The sequence below is a fragment of the Chondrus crispus genome, genomic scaffold, assembly GCF_000350225.1.
Source record: "Chondrus crispus Stackhouse genomic scaffold, scaffold_113, whole genome shotgun sequence".
NCBI lineage: Eukaryota > Rhodophyta > Florideophyceae > Gigartinales > Gigartinaceae > Chondrus > Chondrus crispus.
Window position 1 is genome coordinate 232,573 of NW_005178973.1, and position 15,407 is coordinate 247,979.

Genomic DNA, 15,407 nt, shown 5'->3' on the forward strand with positions numbered 1-15,407 from the left:
TCCCTCACCGGAGTACACAAGGTATCCCGAAATCGCCACAGGGATGTAGCATCCGAGCATGATACCGACTGTCGACAAGTTCACGAGTGCCATCCGCATCCGGGTAGGATTCTCAAGTTCCACGAGCGTCTCTGTAAGGACGTAGTGGAACGCATACACAAAGCAGATCATTGGCATTGAATAGAGCAACCCCGCCATGTCCACAGAGGACCACACCTTTGCGTCTGGTACTTTCCATTCTGCCCCACCGACGAAGAGCTGCGCAACGAGCGCCAGTGCTTGGAGGTAGCAGCCCGCAGTGGCGATTGCTGACGCCGGGCCGAAAGCAGCGAGCGAACCCACAAGCGTCACGGGGAAGAGCGCGATCAGGATTGAGAGGATGCGCGGCGTGCGCTGCAAGCATTTCGTGAAGGGAAGCATGTCCTGTGGGGATGAAATCGATAGATGCGTTCATGTTAGTGGAATGGTTGGGTGAACGATACAAACGCTCGCCCAGTGTTGCTTTCTAAAGTGTACGACTTACGGGAAGCAAGTCTGCCAGACCGACGATATACGAAATGGCAGCAACGATAAGAGCGCAAGCGAGGAGAATTTCGGCGATAGTGCCTTGAATGGGGCCAAAATAATGCCTGACGATAGCTCCGTACGAGCTTTTCTTCGAGCGGAGGCCGGCGTTAACGACAGCCTGCGCGGAGAAGAAGGCCATGATAGCGAAGACGATGAGGAATTGAAGGGCGACGATGGGACCGGAGATCATCATGGTGTAAGGGAGCGAGAGCATGGAGGCGCCTAGAGCGCAGGCGGCCAAGTTCATGGCGGACGAGAAGATAGTACCGGTCTTCCGCGGGGCCGAGGCGGGCTCGGATTCGCCCGCCCATGTGACGTGGGTGGAGTCGCTGAGCGAGATGAGCAACGGTGCCTCGGCATCGCCAGTGGGGAGGGCGGGCATCGACATGGTGGTGGAGGTTGGGGGCTGCGGTCCAGGAGGGGAGGGGAGGACAGGACGCACCGCGCCCTGCCGTTTTGTGATCGTCGGCAGTGCAGAAATGGTGAGAGACAGAGACAGCTAGGAGCGAATTCACGAGGCAAGGGGGTGATGGGTGTCGGGCCGGTCAGGCGGGGCGGCCATGGAGGGCGGGTGATGATGCCTGGAGCAAAAGGGAGGGTTGGAGACGGGGCGTGGACTTGGCCGCACGGTGGGAGGGGGAGGTCAGAGAAGGGGAGATGACGCAAGGGGATGTGCGCATGGCAGTTGCGCGGCTTGTTAGTTGACAGGTAGTTAAAGGGTGCGGTCGGCATGGGCCACAAGGGAAAGGATGCAGGTTGGGAATATTCCCGCCGGATTAGGGCGCGGCCGGATTTTGGACAGCTCGTGAGGTCCCTGCTTGTGATGTCGTAATTTTGGGTAGGTTTTTGACACGTATGCTAATACTACAGTATGTTGATAACAGGAATCTAAGCGATGTTTTCTACAAGGGCTACTCAGCTTGGCGATTTCCTAAAACGAGGGAGAGCATCAGCACATAACTGACTAAAGTCACAATCTCGGTTTCTTGAGCTCGCAATAATGCCACACTCGATCACATTCTTCCTCATCTTACCGCTTGTCTTGTGGGGAGCAATTCCACTGTATACACCGCATATCCTCCACCTCGACACAAGTCTACGTGTGCTTTCAAACAGTTTGCTGAAGGCATTAAGACCCTTCTGTCTTTATACAGCCCCCTGCAGAATTCTCTTTCCTGTAACATCCGTCTCCCCATTTGTCCGACGTCCAGAACACCCGCTAGTCCTTACTTGACGTGTCCCGACCGCGAAGCAACACATGCAACACGAAAACAACCACTCACAAGTACCCCACTTTTCACTTGGTCGGTACATTCGGACGCCCGTTGATGGCGTCATTGGAAATACAGAACGGGCCCATTTCCACACGTAAATATCTGAAACAACTATCTCAATCTATACCTTCCTTCAAATGGGAAATCCTACACTTAAAACTTACAAGTCGCACCGAATTTCTCTACAAGAGCAAATGCGACCTTCTCAAGAGGACGTCTCACCCTACATAAATAAATCTTCGTCGTTCCTACGCGTTTTAACTTGAAGCACAGCTAGACAACTCCTCAGATGACATTCCGGGACAAGACTATATATTTCATAGCCCCTCCACCCAACTCTATTCTTGTTCCTCAGCCACCCTCCTCTTAACAATCAAACACGCTGACTACCAATCACACTACAACCCCAACAAACCAAATGGAAAACTCTCCAACAAAAACTCTCCTCGGGGACGTCGTCTCCCACCAATTGCCCAGACAGCCCGAAGGCATCGTTGTTATGTCGCCCGAAGGCTATCAACAGTTTCTTAAATGGAAGAAAGAGAACGTTCACGACGGCGAAATGCACCAAGTCGCCGCGAAAAAAGTTATGCCAGCGGACACAGCAAAACAGCTTGCTGAAGCTTCAGAGAAGATAAAGGCTGCGCTTGATTCGCTCTCATGTCTCTCCGACATGCATGTCTCCTCAGAAAGTTCAGCACCTGTTGCAGTAACAACTATTGCCGAGCGAAAAATTGTGAAGCAAAATGAAACCCTTTCTCCTAAGCCTGTTCTTTCCTTCGTGGATATGAAGAAGGACTCTAATTGTTCTTCTTCCCCTCCCAAAAAGCGTCGCCTTGTTCGTTCAGATAGCTTACTTCCGCATGCTTTGGGTGATAGAAGGAAAATGCCCGTTTGCAAGTCGATGCCGCAGCTAAAGAAGGTATCGTTTGAAGACCGTCCCCGCCACCCATCTCGCCCAAGCTTTGATATGCAGAGTGAGCCTGGGTCTTTTGCAAGAAGCCGCATGTTTAGCATCACTAATGAAGAAGATCTTGGACGGCTTCTTCCGACACGGCAATCTCTAGAAGGGCACTATCGTGGGCGAAGCATCTACGCGAACTTTGATGATTATGTCGAGTTTGCCACGCCGCTAAATAGCACGAAGGATGTGCCTTCTCCAATCCTGAAAGAACCTTCGGCAGGAAGAATTCCGAAGGCGACTGAAGACATTCCATCCCCCGATTATTTTGACGATTCGAGTGAAGAGCTCGAAACTGACAGCTCGTCTGGAGATGATGATAATCGCAAAGAGAGCATGAACTTGAACTCGTGGGTTTGCTGTTTGTCGAAAGCGTGGCTTCGCAATATTTTGACATGTGGGCTTTTGCCAAAGAAGAGAGGTAGACGTGATAGGAATAAGAACGTGAGAAAATTCAGCTCGGATCGAAAAAGGCCCATGAATGCAGACGAGAAGGATCGCGCTAGCGATTGTGTGAGGTTGGGGACGAGACGGGTCAAGAAAGCCAGTGAACGAGGGCGAAGCCGATGGTTAGAGTTCCTTAACATTATCCTTATGTAGTCAATAACTGTATGTATACGTTTTTCGAAAAAGAATAGAAAACTGCCCAATGCTCATATCAAGTAAATTATAGTTGATGCATACTGTGAATAGTCATGCGCCGGGCAAGTCTTTTTCGCCGCAGAATCGTTAGAATGGTGAGTAAAGTTATACCAAAGATGATGCCATCACTTCCAAAGAACCGCTAACGTAGAACTATGCTTGTTGGTATCATACAGCAAACCCGATAACCCGAATTAGTGTTCGAAAACAGTTGATGTCCACAAGGCCCCAAACGTAAATACAGAGATTTGACCACCAACACGTGTCAGCTTTTTAGTACATTTAGTCGACGATGACGAAAGAAACCATGATGACCCCTTCCGCAACGGAAGCCAAGATTGCAAAACATGGCCTCCTTCAATTAAACGCGTTTTAAAAAGTCACGAAAGAGACTATCTCTTTCACTCAGAAAGTAGTGAGGTGCTCTCTGTTTAGCCAGGCAGTTCCTATGAAATCAATTGCTTCCAAAGAAGTGGAATTGAATGTAGTAAATGCATGGAAAATAGATGTTTGCGATGTCATCCGCACAGCGAAAAGAGCTTTATCTGATGCGTTTCATAGACGAAACAAAAGGGTGAAGAGGCAAACGTCGATGATGGAGCACTTCCAAACATAAGAAAAGTTCTTTATTGTGCACTACGTCAGTATCGCACTATTTTGCGATATTAAGAAGGGTCTACTGTACAGCAGTGTCATGAACACTAAATAATGTTTCTGCCCTGAAGCGCTGACGCCGAATTGAGCTGGAATGCGCCGCTTAATCGCCGGTTCTTTTATGGAGAGTAAAGCTTTACCTAAACGGGTGTGTTTCTCGGATTTTAGTTTTAAAAATGTGATATTAATTTTTCACAATAAAAAAGTGGTTTGTCCCGGATCGATATCCGGGAAAATAGTTTTTTTTTTTGTTTTTTTTGTTTCGCACCATCTAACGTACAGCACGTATGATACTGTACATGCAGTACGAGTATATTATGCTCGTACTGTGCGCACAGAACATAATGTTAACTTTAGTGTGAGTGAGTGTACTTTGATGATACTTTTGCCTGTGCCAAAGGGTTCAGGGGGGCCTGCGAATCCCCTTCAAGGGTAGTCTCACGCACACTAACTCGGGTTGTTGGTGAATTGGCTACTCCATACCGTTTCACACTTGATTTGCCTGCTTCGTTCTTTTTTGATGTTTTATAAAACACGTGAGCAGATTTTGGCTCACGAGGAGTCTCTTGAAAGGGCAACAATGCACGGCCATTCTGCATGAATGTATTGGTTGAAAAAAATTGTTGGAAATGCTTTTACTCCCGTTCAACCAATCCATTCATGCCAAATGTCCGGGTGCTCGGGTGCTGGCACCGCGAACTCTTCGTTAGGAACGGCCCTCAGGAACGCCAGAAGTCTCCGTACGTTGCCAACGTACTAACACTACGTCGTAATGGATGAACGTACCAACCTATTACCTTTCGCATACGCTGTGGGTCTCCATCACTTAAATCACATTATCAAAACCGAGATGTTTCCATGTTTCCCAGTATTCTTTCACACAACAGCCACCCTTCAAGTTCGTAAGTCCTCCCTCTAGTTAGAGAACCCGCTACTTTCTCGCAGCCGATATCGGCCATCTATCCGACCAGTATGTCACGTTCCTTGGGCCTCCAAATCTCCCGCCTAACCAACCCCAACTTAAAACTTCAAGCATCGCAGGTACGCGCCCTCATCAACGTGCTCCGTCTTGTCGACAACTACCCCGCCCTCTATCTCAACAAGAATATACTCCGCAATGCCATCCGTCGCTACGAGCATGTCTGGATACCCCTGCTCGCAAGCCTTCCCGCTGCCAGACGCACCAAGGTTGTCCCTCCCATTGATGTTGAATGGGTCTGGTTTGTCCACATGCTCTGCCCCGTCAAATATGTCGTCGATTCCGCGGCCATGTGGTCGGCGGTCTCTCCAAAGGAGAATTCGTACATTGTGGATCACGTCTTGCTTGTAGACGCTGCGCGGAAACGAGGCATAGAGGAAGCGCGTCGCTTTTGGGAAGCTCGTTTTCCGCAAGAACCTTATGATATCACATCCTCTCTGAAAACAGCACCGCTTCAAGAGGATGCAGAGGAAAGTGTTGAGGTGAAAGCGGCCTCGCGTATTTCATACGACATCGTCGCAGCGGCTGAACGCCAGATGGCTTTCCACTACCAAGTGGCTATCATGCCGCAATATCAAGATAGCAAATGGCTTCAAATGGCGGTCACCCGATATGTTTCTATGTTCCTTGAGCTTCAGAGAAGAAGGGCCAAGTCAGTTTGGGTTCCTACCTACGACATTGACGTTGTATGGCACACACACATGCTGCACCCTCGCATGTATGTAAAGGACACGACAATAAGAACTGGACGGCTTCTTCCACATGATGACACTCTAAATGACCGGAAAGCGGGCTCCAATCTCATGAATCGGTGGGAAGATACAGTGGAGACATGGTCTCGAGAGTTTGGAACTTCCGTAGCGAGACCGGGAGGGATGTGGAGAGGAAACATCACTCCAGAGGAGCGTTTGTCAGTACCAGTTGTCAAAAAGTCGGTCCAGCTATTTACAGAACAGATCAGTACGCAGCAGTTGTCATCGCTTTCAGTTTGTGATTTAGAGACAGTGTTGAAGGACAGTGACAAAACTGTGTTGGATCACATTCTATGGGTACACACCACCGACTCGAGACAAGCAATGGAGACTATTCAGAAAAGCAACATACTTTCGGCATCGGCTGCGACCGTATTCGAAAGCTTTGCATCTTTCAAAACAGAAAAATCTGCTGAGATTGCTCGTGGGCGCTTCTTCTACACTCCGGTGATGGTGGATGAAATGGTCGAAAGTTTCAGCCCTTTTCTTGAACTATACCATGTTAATTCAGGTATGCCATCTCTGTCTTATCCAATGGCAAGTGCATATCTAGCCAAAGCCGGGTCGATTTGTTTCGGTAATTCCCATGACAAATATTCCTATGCCAGTGAACCTGGGGGGTTGGTGTTTGTGCTCAGAATTGCGGGAGAAGACTTCGGTCTTTTGGCTGCTGGATGGCAAGGATTTCAAGAACCAGTAGACAGCACCAGTGATATGGTGACAAACAAGAAGGGAAAAAAGCAAGAACAGCACTCTTTTCAGCACTGTAAACCTGAACCGGGCCATTTGTGTTTGAGGTTGTGGCTATTGGGTTCTGGAAGTCCAGATAGATGGTATTCTCTGGAGAACAGAAGCCAGCCAGGAACCCCTGGTCAGTTTGAAATGAAGCTACCGATGCCATCAGCATCTGAAGCACTTCGCAAGACCCCGGCAAAGCTCGGTGCAATAGGATTCGATCTATCCGATGGCAAAATAGAATTCGAACTGCCGGAACATGGCGTGCCAGCCTGTCTCATTGCCATGGCGGCCTCGATGCTTCATGTGATTCTGCAGCCACGCATGGAACCTGCAGAAAATGACTTTAAGACATCAATGTACCCGTCATGGAGTTCTCCGCAAAAGGAGCACGCCTTATTGCGGGCAGCCGGGGGCGAGCACTTTCATGAAAGCAGTAGGCGAGGGTTCGTGGAAGTCTTGTTGCGTTTACCTATGAGCAACCAGCTTCGAAAAAACATGTTTTTCGCGAAAGCTGAAACGCTATATCCAGTCGGAGAGAAGCGATGAGCGAAAGCTGTGATTCTAGACGGGAGGCCAAGGTAATGAGCTGAAAAAAGAAATTGAAGGACATGACTGATGTTCACTTGTTCTTCATTTTCTCACATTCATCTTCTGTCTCCGAAGAAAGCAAGAGTGCAATCCCGTCATTATTAGATGCATTGCATGTGCGAGGAAAAGCGGGGATAGCCAGAAGCGACGTGATGGGTTCGCAGCACATGTTGATGGATTTACTGCGACAAGCTGTGTGTCCTGGCGACTAATTTACGTGAGGCGAGATCTTTCTACGACTGAAGCTCCCATATGTTGTAAAAGTGGAGACTGTTTCGATGAAGCTTCCTTCTTGCAAATACGGGAGGATATTGTTTTTCTCTCTGATTGCTTGTTGTAATGAATTCGTTTTCGAGTGGTTCGGATGTTAGTATTGGGGGGATGCTGGTGATGCCCTGGCGAGGGAGGGGGGTCACTCTAAGGATTTTGCCGGCTTTAAGGTCGTCGCGGGCACCATTTTCAAGTGGTACTGATACCTCTCAAATCAAGAGTCGAGAAGCTGTGATACCGCCAGCCGAACCCAGAGGTTCCCTTGTTCATGCACAGCTGAGACCGTCCACATGCCGAGGCAGTACACAGCAAGGATGCGAGAAGAAAGTATATTTCATTGGCTGTTCTTTCTTCCGTTGCACTGCTGTCGCGCCCCATGTCTATCTTCACTATCCAATGAACAGAGGTAGGAATTTCTTGAAAAGGTATCGCAAGTTTAATTCTTTTACAGTTTACTTTGTACAACAAATAAATCACTGAACGAAACGCGGGCACAAAACGTCCTGCAACCTGAACGGCCCTCAGAGCTTGCCGAAGGACTGCCAGCTGCAGACCTGGCTGCAGCTCGATCTATTAAGCAATTCAGAGCAACAGATCAATGGGACCCTCCCCCACACCCCCATGCCCTCCCCGTCCATGCCCTTCCGCCCCCTCTCATCATGCAATGTCCAAGCTGCTACAACAATGCCCTCACGCCTACGGAGGAAGGCCGAATGCTATGCGACGCGTGCGGCGAAGAGTTTGCCGGCTTCCGTCAGGAGGAGATAGACTTTTACGCCACGGGCACAGCCGTCTCCACGCGCGAGTCGCAGTCCTCTCAAGCCCGCATCATTCGCGAAAAGATCAAAGCACGCCGCGATTCCATCGCTGATGGTCCCCTCTCGCAGTCACGCCCCTTCGTTAACCACGAGCTCCTGCTCTGCGAGGCCGTCATCCTCTCCGCCAACAAACTCGCCGCTGCTCTCATAGACCTGCGGTGCGTGTCGGACAGGATCATGGCTCCGTTGTTCGAGCTCATCACGCATTGGGTTGCCAGACGGCATGCGGGCAAAAAAGGTGTCATTGGAAGGGGCACTGTTTTTCGCCCGTCGGAAGTGCTCGCGCTTGTCGCCCTCGCGGCCCTTTATGTGCGCTCTCCCATGCTGCCACGCGACCTTTGTAGGATGGTCGTCGCGGAGGAGGTCCCGTTTCCGGGGTTTGGGATCGAGGACCTTCCTGATCACATTCGTAAGTCGGAGGTGGTGACAGCTTTGTTCGCCCCGATGGTTGTGCCGGTCCCCGGTGATGTTGTCGGGGCTGCGAATATATTGGCGCGCGATCAGCACGCATGGCCGCCCATTCGTAAGTTTTTCGGCAACGTGAAGGAGGAGGGCTCGGGCCCTTGCCGATTTACGGGGAGCTGGGACTCCTTCCCGGTCGCGCACGTGCAAGTGACGTTGTTGAGATTATCGAGGTTGCTGGGCTTGCCGGACGAGTTTGGGGCGCGTGTGCTGCGGTTTATAGAGCTCAGACGGATTGCCTCGCGTATGTGTTCGGCGGCCTTGGAGGCCCGGGATAAGTGGTGGGAAGAGCAAGCTATGGACACTGTGGTGTTAGGGGATAACTTGCGGGAAGAAAGGGAAGGCTTACCGAAAATAGCGAGGAAGACGGCGTATTTGAATGAGTTTCCGACGGATGCAAGCGTCCAAGTTGACTTTATTAATACGATGCGGCTGTGCTATGGGACTTCGAGAAAGAAAACGGATGAACGCGAAACGACGAATAGGGAGCTGAGGAAGGAATGGGAAAATTGCATGGAGGCGATGGAGACTTGGTTGAGGATTGGAAATCCGGAGGATATTGAGTACGTGCAGTGGACGCCGAAGACGCCATCGGAGCTCTCGCATACGAAGGGAGAGGAGATTCGAAGTTATGCCGATATGGTGGACAATCTACTCACTGATATGGGTGAAAGCACGCCTGAGTTATGGGGAAAGTATGTCGCCGCTTTTGCAGAGATCGGGGACTCTTGGCAACCGGACAAAGATCGAAACGAGGAAGGGAACAGAAAAAGGACATGCGTGTATGACGTAAAACCTTTCGAATCCAGAGTACGTTGTAAGATCCAGGAGGGGAAAGAAGAAATGGACAATGAATGCGGGTATGATGTCTTGACAGGTACAAGGCATGAACGCCAGCCACTTATCGAAATGAAGGACGTCTTGCGGCAGAGAGAAAGCATGAAGAAGAACGAGAAAATAGGAAAGCGCAAACTGCCTGAACACAGAGCAGCATCAGCAGGAGAGAAGTCCGGAGACATCACAAAAGTTAGACCGAATACGGATCCCGCTGCAAAATGCTATGCCGAAAACATTGAGATCAAGAAAGAGCCGGATACCCACCGTGCGTCGCGAGAAGAATTTCTGAAGGAGCCAATGGGCATCGGACTCTCGTGGACTATCTTGAGGCATTTCTTCGCGGGTAGCAACGTTGTAGTCGGGGACTTACACATTGAGAGACTTCCAAGTTTTGTGCAAAATGGATTGCTACAGGCGTGTAACAGTGCAATGAAGATGGTGATCATGTATGTGCTATGGCTAAAAGGGAAGGTAAGGCATGCGGAGGATGCATGATGTACAAAACCATCGAAATGTAGCATTTATATCTGGGTGGAAGAAGTTAGTGGTTGTGAACCGCGTGCTCTCTGAAGCAAGGAAGCGGCCAAAATTTGATGCTCCAACAGGTCTCTTCATTGAAGAGCTCATAAAGACGACCGGTGTAATGATGTGATTCGAATTCGTGAATCACATCCATCCGTGAACATATGCTAGTACTGTACAGTACTCCCAGTTGTTGCCACGACGAAACTACTGCTGGCATTGTTCAGGACAGCCAACGGTATCGCATCTTTTTGATCGCACATCAACTTGCGTACACCACTCTAATTTCATAAGCGAATACTGACCTTGGTCCCCACAGATGAATATTAACTTCACGAGTTTAGCAGCGGTGGCCAGATGCAGTGCGAGCATAAAGCATCCAACTTAGGAGCACACGAAGCCTTCCAGGGCAACCCACCCAATCCCCATATTCTTCCGCACCTTGCACTGGCATGGACAAGAAATCTCAAGCAAATGCACTCCTGGACCGCCTGTCCCGCGTGCTTGAAGGCATGGTCAAACCTACTGGTCTGCGCCACTACCGCCCGGAACCTACGGATCTCATCATCGCAACCTATCCAAAAGCTGGAACAACGCTCCTGCAAAACTTAACCTATCAGGTCGTTGTTGCCACAGGCGGCGCCCCTCCATTCGACCCCGACGGCCTTGCTTTCGAAGACATCAACCAAGTTGCGCCGTGGCTTGACTTCGGTCCTGAGTTCGGGGTTATGGAAGCTCCCACGAACCCCAGAATTTTCAAGACGCATTCGTGCGCGGATCAATTCAATCTTGACAAATCGCGATACATCGTATGTGTTCGGGACCCGCTGAAGTACCCGGCCAGTTTTCTCGACTTCTTGCTGGAGCCTTTATTGGGAGAGAATGTTACTGATGACGAACTGAAAAGAGAAATCTTTGATGAGCTTGTATCGAGGTATTTACTTGGGTTACCGCCAAGCAATGCTTCGTCGGAAACGGCGTTTCGTCGATACGGGTTGTGGTTCGATCATGTGAAGAACTGGCTCTTTCCATCGCGACGGAATGTGCTGGTGCTTTTTTACGAAGACGTGGTAGCGGACGTTGGAGCTACAGCGAGAAGGGTTGCGGGGTTTATGGGTCGTAGTCTTTCCGACGAGGCAGTTCAGACAGTCGCGCAAAGGTGTGACCGACAAACGATGGCTGCCGATAGCAAGTTTCGATCACAATCCACAAGATATGGGTTAGGGATTGGTAACGCAGAACTCGTGTACTGTTTTCCGGAGAAGCGGAAGGGGTTCACTGAGTTTTCGCTCAGAGACAAACATGTCGAAGCCGTTCATATGAAAATCCAAGAAACGTTCGGCGTCAGTGACTATCAAGCACTGCGAGAATTAGTCAACGGGCGCGAAGACGCGAGTGCAGATGCTTTGCCTACAGATATACTTTAAGTGCCTTCGATACTTTGGCCCCTTTCTAGTATCTACTGTAGGTAGCAAATGGCCTCAGATGAGGGCAACTGACCTTGTACAAGATTACTTCTAACTTGCAAGTTATCGTCTCGGTCATGATCAAATTATCATGCAATGAAATGATGTCATTGTGCTGCAGTGACAAACGGCTCTGCTGTGAAATAGGCACTGCTCAACTGGACTAATCGGGTGCATTCAATCTGAACATTGTAATGCCATGGATTGAGTACTGAGGTTGGCCAAGCAGCAGAGAAGAAAGATTTCCACGTTATGCTCGAGCAAGGTTTTTAACAATCTTTTATTTATCGCTTGTCCTTTATGTGCGCCGAATGCTTACCCGATGCGAACACTGCAAAAGCGGCAGTGCCTCTCATGAGATGTTCTCTGGGAGAGCAGGTTAGATGGGGCGGGGCGGGGGGTGGAGGAGAATTAGGGTCTGAACTACCAGGGAGGTGGATCAAGACTTGGCGTTGGCACTGGGGGAGGGTAGCAATCGAACCCCGACAGCCTGTTAGGATGCCGTCCTCAGACTTCATGCAGCCGGATTCTCCGACGGCGTGTGCACTCAGACAATTTCCCAGTTTCCCCAAATGTTGAATTGATCCATACAAGACTTTTTCAAGTATAGCAGTTTTCGCCACATCGTAAGCTTCCTTTTTTTTCCCGCATACATAAGCAAATCTCGGATTGTTTTACGCCGAGGAAGAAGAGCATTTTTAGGAGTCTCATGTAGTCTATTTGGATTCTTCTAGAGTGTAGTTTCTGAACCAAAACCGCGGAAACAAACTTACGCGGCCATTCGAAGAAGGCGTCATTAATAATGTATGCCGTCTTAGTCAGGACAAGTGAAACTAATATAATGAGAGGGTGAAAAGAAAAGTTCTTCGTATTATCGCACCTTCAATGGAAGAAGTGCGTATTTCTCAGTGTTCGGACAGAGGAATTATTTTTGAAACGCTGATGGTGCAGGTAGAACCGTATCTCTTTAGGCTGAATCGGTCATGGTTGGGACTTTCAGTAGTTGTCGTTGTCGGAGTGCAGTATTGACGGCTGCTGCCCCGTTAAAAAGTCCAACAGTGCTGTACGTTGAAAAAGTAAAAGGCATGTCAGTAACCTTCAAAGATGGTTCCGCAGACTAAAACTTCTAAATGAACGTAAGAAGGAACTGTGTGATTAGAGAAACGAGACAGACAGCTTCTGAAGCAGCGAGGAACACGGGAAGCCTCGCTGGGTTGGGAGGATAAGAAAAGCGGGATACAAGATGCTTGATATTGCCGTTACGCGCTCTCAACTCAGGTTGCCTATATTTGAAGTTTGTGACGCGTGCAAACGATTCGTAGCTCAGCCGCAGAGGTAAATCATTCCTAATTTGGTTCTGGCAGTGGTTCCGGCCGAGGGGAATCCCACGCTCAAACTCCAAACTATACGTTTGCTTTGTGCACGACTAGAACCTGCTACTACTTACCGATAGCAAGGCAAGCTTGTGGCACTTGCTAGGTTACCCACATGTCGCAGTGCTACTCAAAAATTCACGAACAGTCAGACTCCGAAGAAGTGAAGAAAACGTATTGTCCGTTTCGTAAGCCGCGCATTACTGCGGTCCTCCGTGGATTATGTTGTGGAGAATGTACAAGAAACCGACTCGCAATGGTTACAATAACGGCAAGACTGATCCGTCCCCAAACCCACCGGACTGCCGCTCTTGGTTGTGGCATGCGTCTTCGCCTCCGGCCTCTAAAGTATCTTTCTTTTGCGATGATTCTGATAACTCGCCTCTCTTCGCGCCCTCCACTTGCTGTGATCCCCTATCTCGAAATCTTGTAAACTCCCGCCCCCGAACGACATATTCTAGATCCTTCATCTCAATGTTTGCCATGAGCATAATATCTTTGCAAACATCCATGGACTGTCGTCTCGCAAACGATATCACCACTTTCTCCACAATATGGGCTAGTTGGGGCATGCCCAGGATCTCCGACGAATTCAAAACAAGCTTCCTAGTACGCTCCCAGTACATTGCATCACACACCTCAACATGCGCCATCAGAAGATGCTTGAGACCAGATACGGTTAGTCTAAGATGAGGATCCGCCGCAACTGCATCACGAGCATACTCCAACGCTCGCTCGCCCTCCCCTTTGCGCACGCATCCGACCAAAACGCAGTCAATCGCATGCCTTGGAACTGCGACTCGTTCTTCCTTCATTCGCTCGTAAAGAGTCATGACCATCTCAGGTCCGTCTGAGCTACCCTCACGACAATGTGCAAAATTAAACATCATCTGGAAGTATGCGTCCTCAACTTCTCGTTGCGACGCCGCGCTCTTGAAATCCCCGTCCCCTCGCTGTGAGAGAAAGATTTCGAATTCTTCCATCGCAGGACCCGTCAGTCCTAGATGAGCATATGCTCGTGCAAGAGACAATCGCGAATTCGCTGTGTGAACGACGCCAGACACGGCCATATGCTCACTCATCGCCTGGAGCACGCTCTCCCACATAGTCACAGACAACGCACGTCTCCTCGACGGCGACGTGTACGCGCCAGGAATAACACATGCACTGAATACCAATCCGTACGTCACTGGTGTAGGCACGACGCCAGCCGTTGTCATGTCTGACAACAACGAACTTACCATTTCCGGATCATTGCAATACCGCAGCTGTCCCGCGAAAAGATTATACGTCTGGACAGTTAGGGGTATTCCTGCCTGTCGCATTTTCTGAACCCACTCCTTACCAGCCGCCAGCTTGTCCAAAACGCGCTCGTCGCATCGCAAAATTGCTCCCAGAGCCATCGAAAACCCCTGTTCATCCAGCTGAATATGATGCTCCTTCAAGCTATCGATCCGATCCCTAGTCTCCGACAACGAAAGTCCGGCATGTTGAAGGACTTTAAAATACGACCCCGCAATAGGAAGCGATGTGGAGAAGCCCGGCAATTCCATTCTCCAGAGCGCATCAAAAGCAGACAACGCCATTTGTGACGCCGGGCGCGCCGCCGCCGCGAACGCCTTCGACGCGGAGGTGATCAGGAAGGCCATCGCCGAAGGGTTCTCTGTATAATGCTTCTTCCCTAACCCGGTCTCAGCATCGTACAGATGGTCGTGCACCCACGTCATGAGCAAGTCCAACGCCGTGCCACCGCCGCGCCACCCGGAGACCACCAGCGCGGATACAGCCGCGGCCAGGACGCCGAGCTCGCCTCTGAGCTGCGGGTTCCCCTGCACCTTCCTCCACAGGTGCATGACCTGTCGCGTATCCCCCCTCACCGAGCGCAGGGCGGCCTCAGCTTTCATGACCTTCTTGACGTCGCGCCTATTCTGCGTGTCGCGCTTCCCCAGGCCGCCGTCCCTCATGGCTCGCAGCCAGGCCTCGCCGTCGCCGCCCCCTTCCACGAAAAACTCTGCGGCCGTGGCCGTGTACATCGGGCCGGCGGGGGCCTTACTCAGGGTGCTGCTCATGGCGAGACCATCCAGGCGCTGCAGCTCGTCGGCCCTCTCCAGCTGCGGGGTCCTCTGCGCGGCGCGGGTGACGGCGGCGAGGATGCGTGGGTCGAGCGGCAGCCCCCATTGGCGCGACCTCTCGAGGACGTCGACGGCCGCGGGGACGTTGCGCTCCCGGCACAGGGCGTTGACCACAGAGGCGACGGCGGTGGGGGTCGGGCGCGGCATGGCGCGGAGCACGGCCTCGGCGGCAGCGGCGTCCGGGACTTGCGCCACGGCGAGGATGAGGGTCTCGTGCAGCGCGTTGGAGCGCAGCGAGCGCGGGCGCTTGCAGAAGCGGCGCACGCCGCGCTCGAAGTCGCCGCGGCGCAGGTCGCAGACGATGGAGGACTCGCTCGGGATGCCGTTCTTCGCGCGGGCCGGCTTGGGATCGGCGGGGGCCGTGCAGAGGAG

At 50.9% G+C, this 15,407-nt stretch overlaps 6 protein-coding genes; 3 read left to right on the forward strand and 3 right to left on the reverse strand.

Annotated features, from left to right (window-relative positions):
- Positions 1–112: 112 nt before the first annotated feature.
- Positions 113–454, reverse strand: CHC_T00001795001 (hypothetical protein). Its single transcript, XM_005712710.1, has one exon. The coding sequence runs from the start codon at positions 452–454 to the stop codon at positions 113–115; it is 342 nt and encodes a 113-aa protein (XP_005712767.1).
- A 51-nt stretch (positions 455–505) lies between these two features.
- CHC_T00001796001 (hypothetical protein) lies at positions 506–955 on the reverse strand. Its single transcript, XM_005712711.1, has one exon. It carries the CDS (start codon positions 953–955, stop codon positions 506–508), a length of 450 nt encoding a protein of 149 aa, XP_005712768.1.
- A 4,115-nt stretch (positions 956–5,070) lies between these two features.
- On the forward strand, positions 5,071–7,924 carry CHC_T00001797001 (hypothetical protein). XM_005712712.1 is given in 2 exon segments: positions 5,071–7,113; positions 7,114–7,924. 1 exon segment carries the CDS (start codon positions 5,071–5,073, stop codon positions 7,111–7,113), a length of 2,043 nt encoding a protein of 680 aa, XP_005712769.1. The 3' UTR covers positions 7,114–7,924.
- Positions 7,925–8,084: 160 nt separating this feature from the next.
- On the forward strand, positions 8,085–10,222 carry CHC_T00001798001 (hypothetical protein). XM_005712713.1 is given in 2 exon segments: positions 8,085–10,037; positions 10,038–10,222. 1 exon segment carries the CDS (start codon positions 8,085–8,087, stop codon positions 10,035–10,037), a length of 1,953 nt encoding a protein of 650 aa, XP_005712770.1. The 3' UTR covers positions 10,038–10,222.
- Positions 10,223–10,516: 294 nt separating this feature from the next.
- On the forward strand, positions 10,517–11,491 carry CHC_T00008762001 (Glycolipid sulfotransferase). The gene has a single exon (XM_005712714.1). The coding sequence runs from the start codon at positions 10,517–10,519 to the stop codon at positions 11,489–11,491; it is 975 nt and encodes a 324-aa protein (XP_005712771.1).
- Positions 11,492–13,163: 1,672 nt separating this feature from the next.
- CHC_T00001799001 (hypothetical protein) lies at positions 13,164–14,489 on the reverse strand. The gene has a single exon (XM_005712715.1). The coding sequence runs from the start codon at positions 14,487–14,489 to the stop codon at positions 13,164–13,166; it is 1,326 nt and encodes a 441-aa protein (XP_005712772.1).
- Between the last annotated feature and the right edge of the window lie 918 nt (positions 14,490–15,407).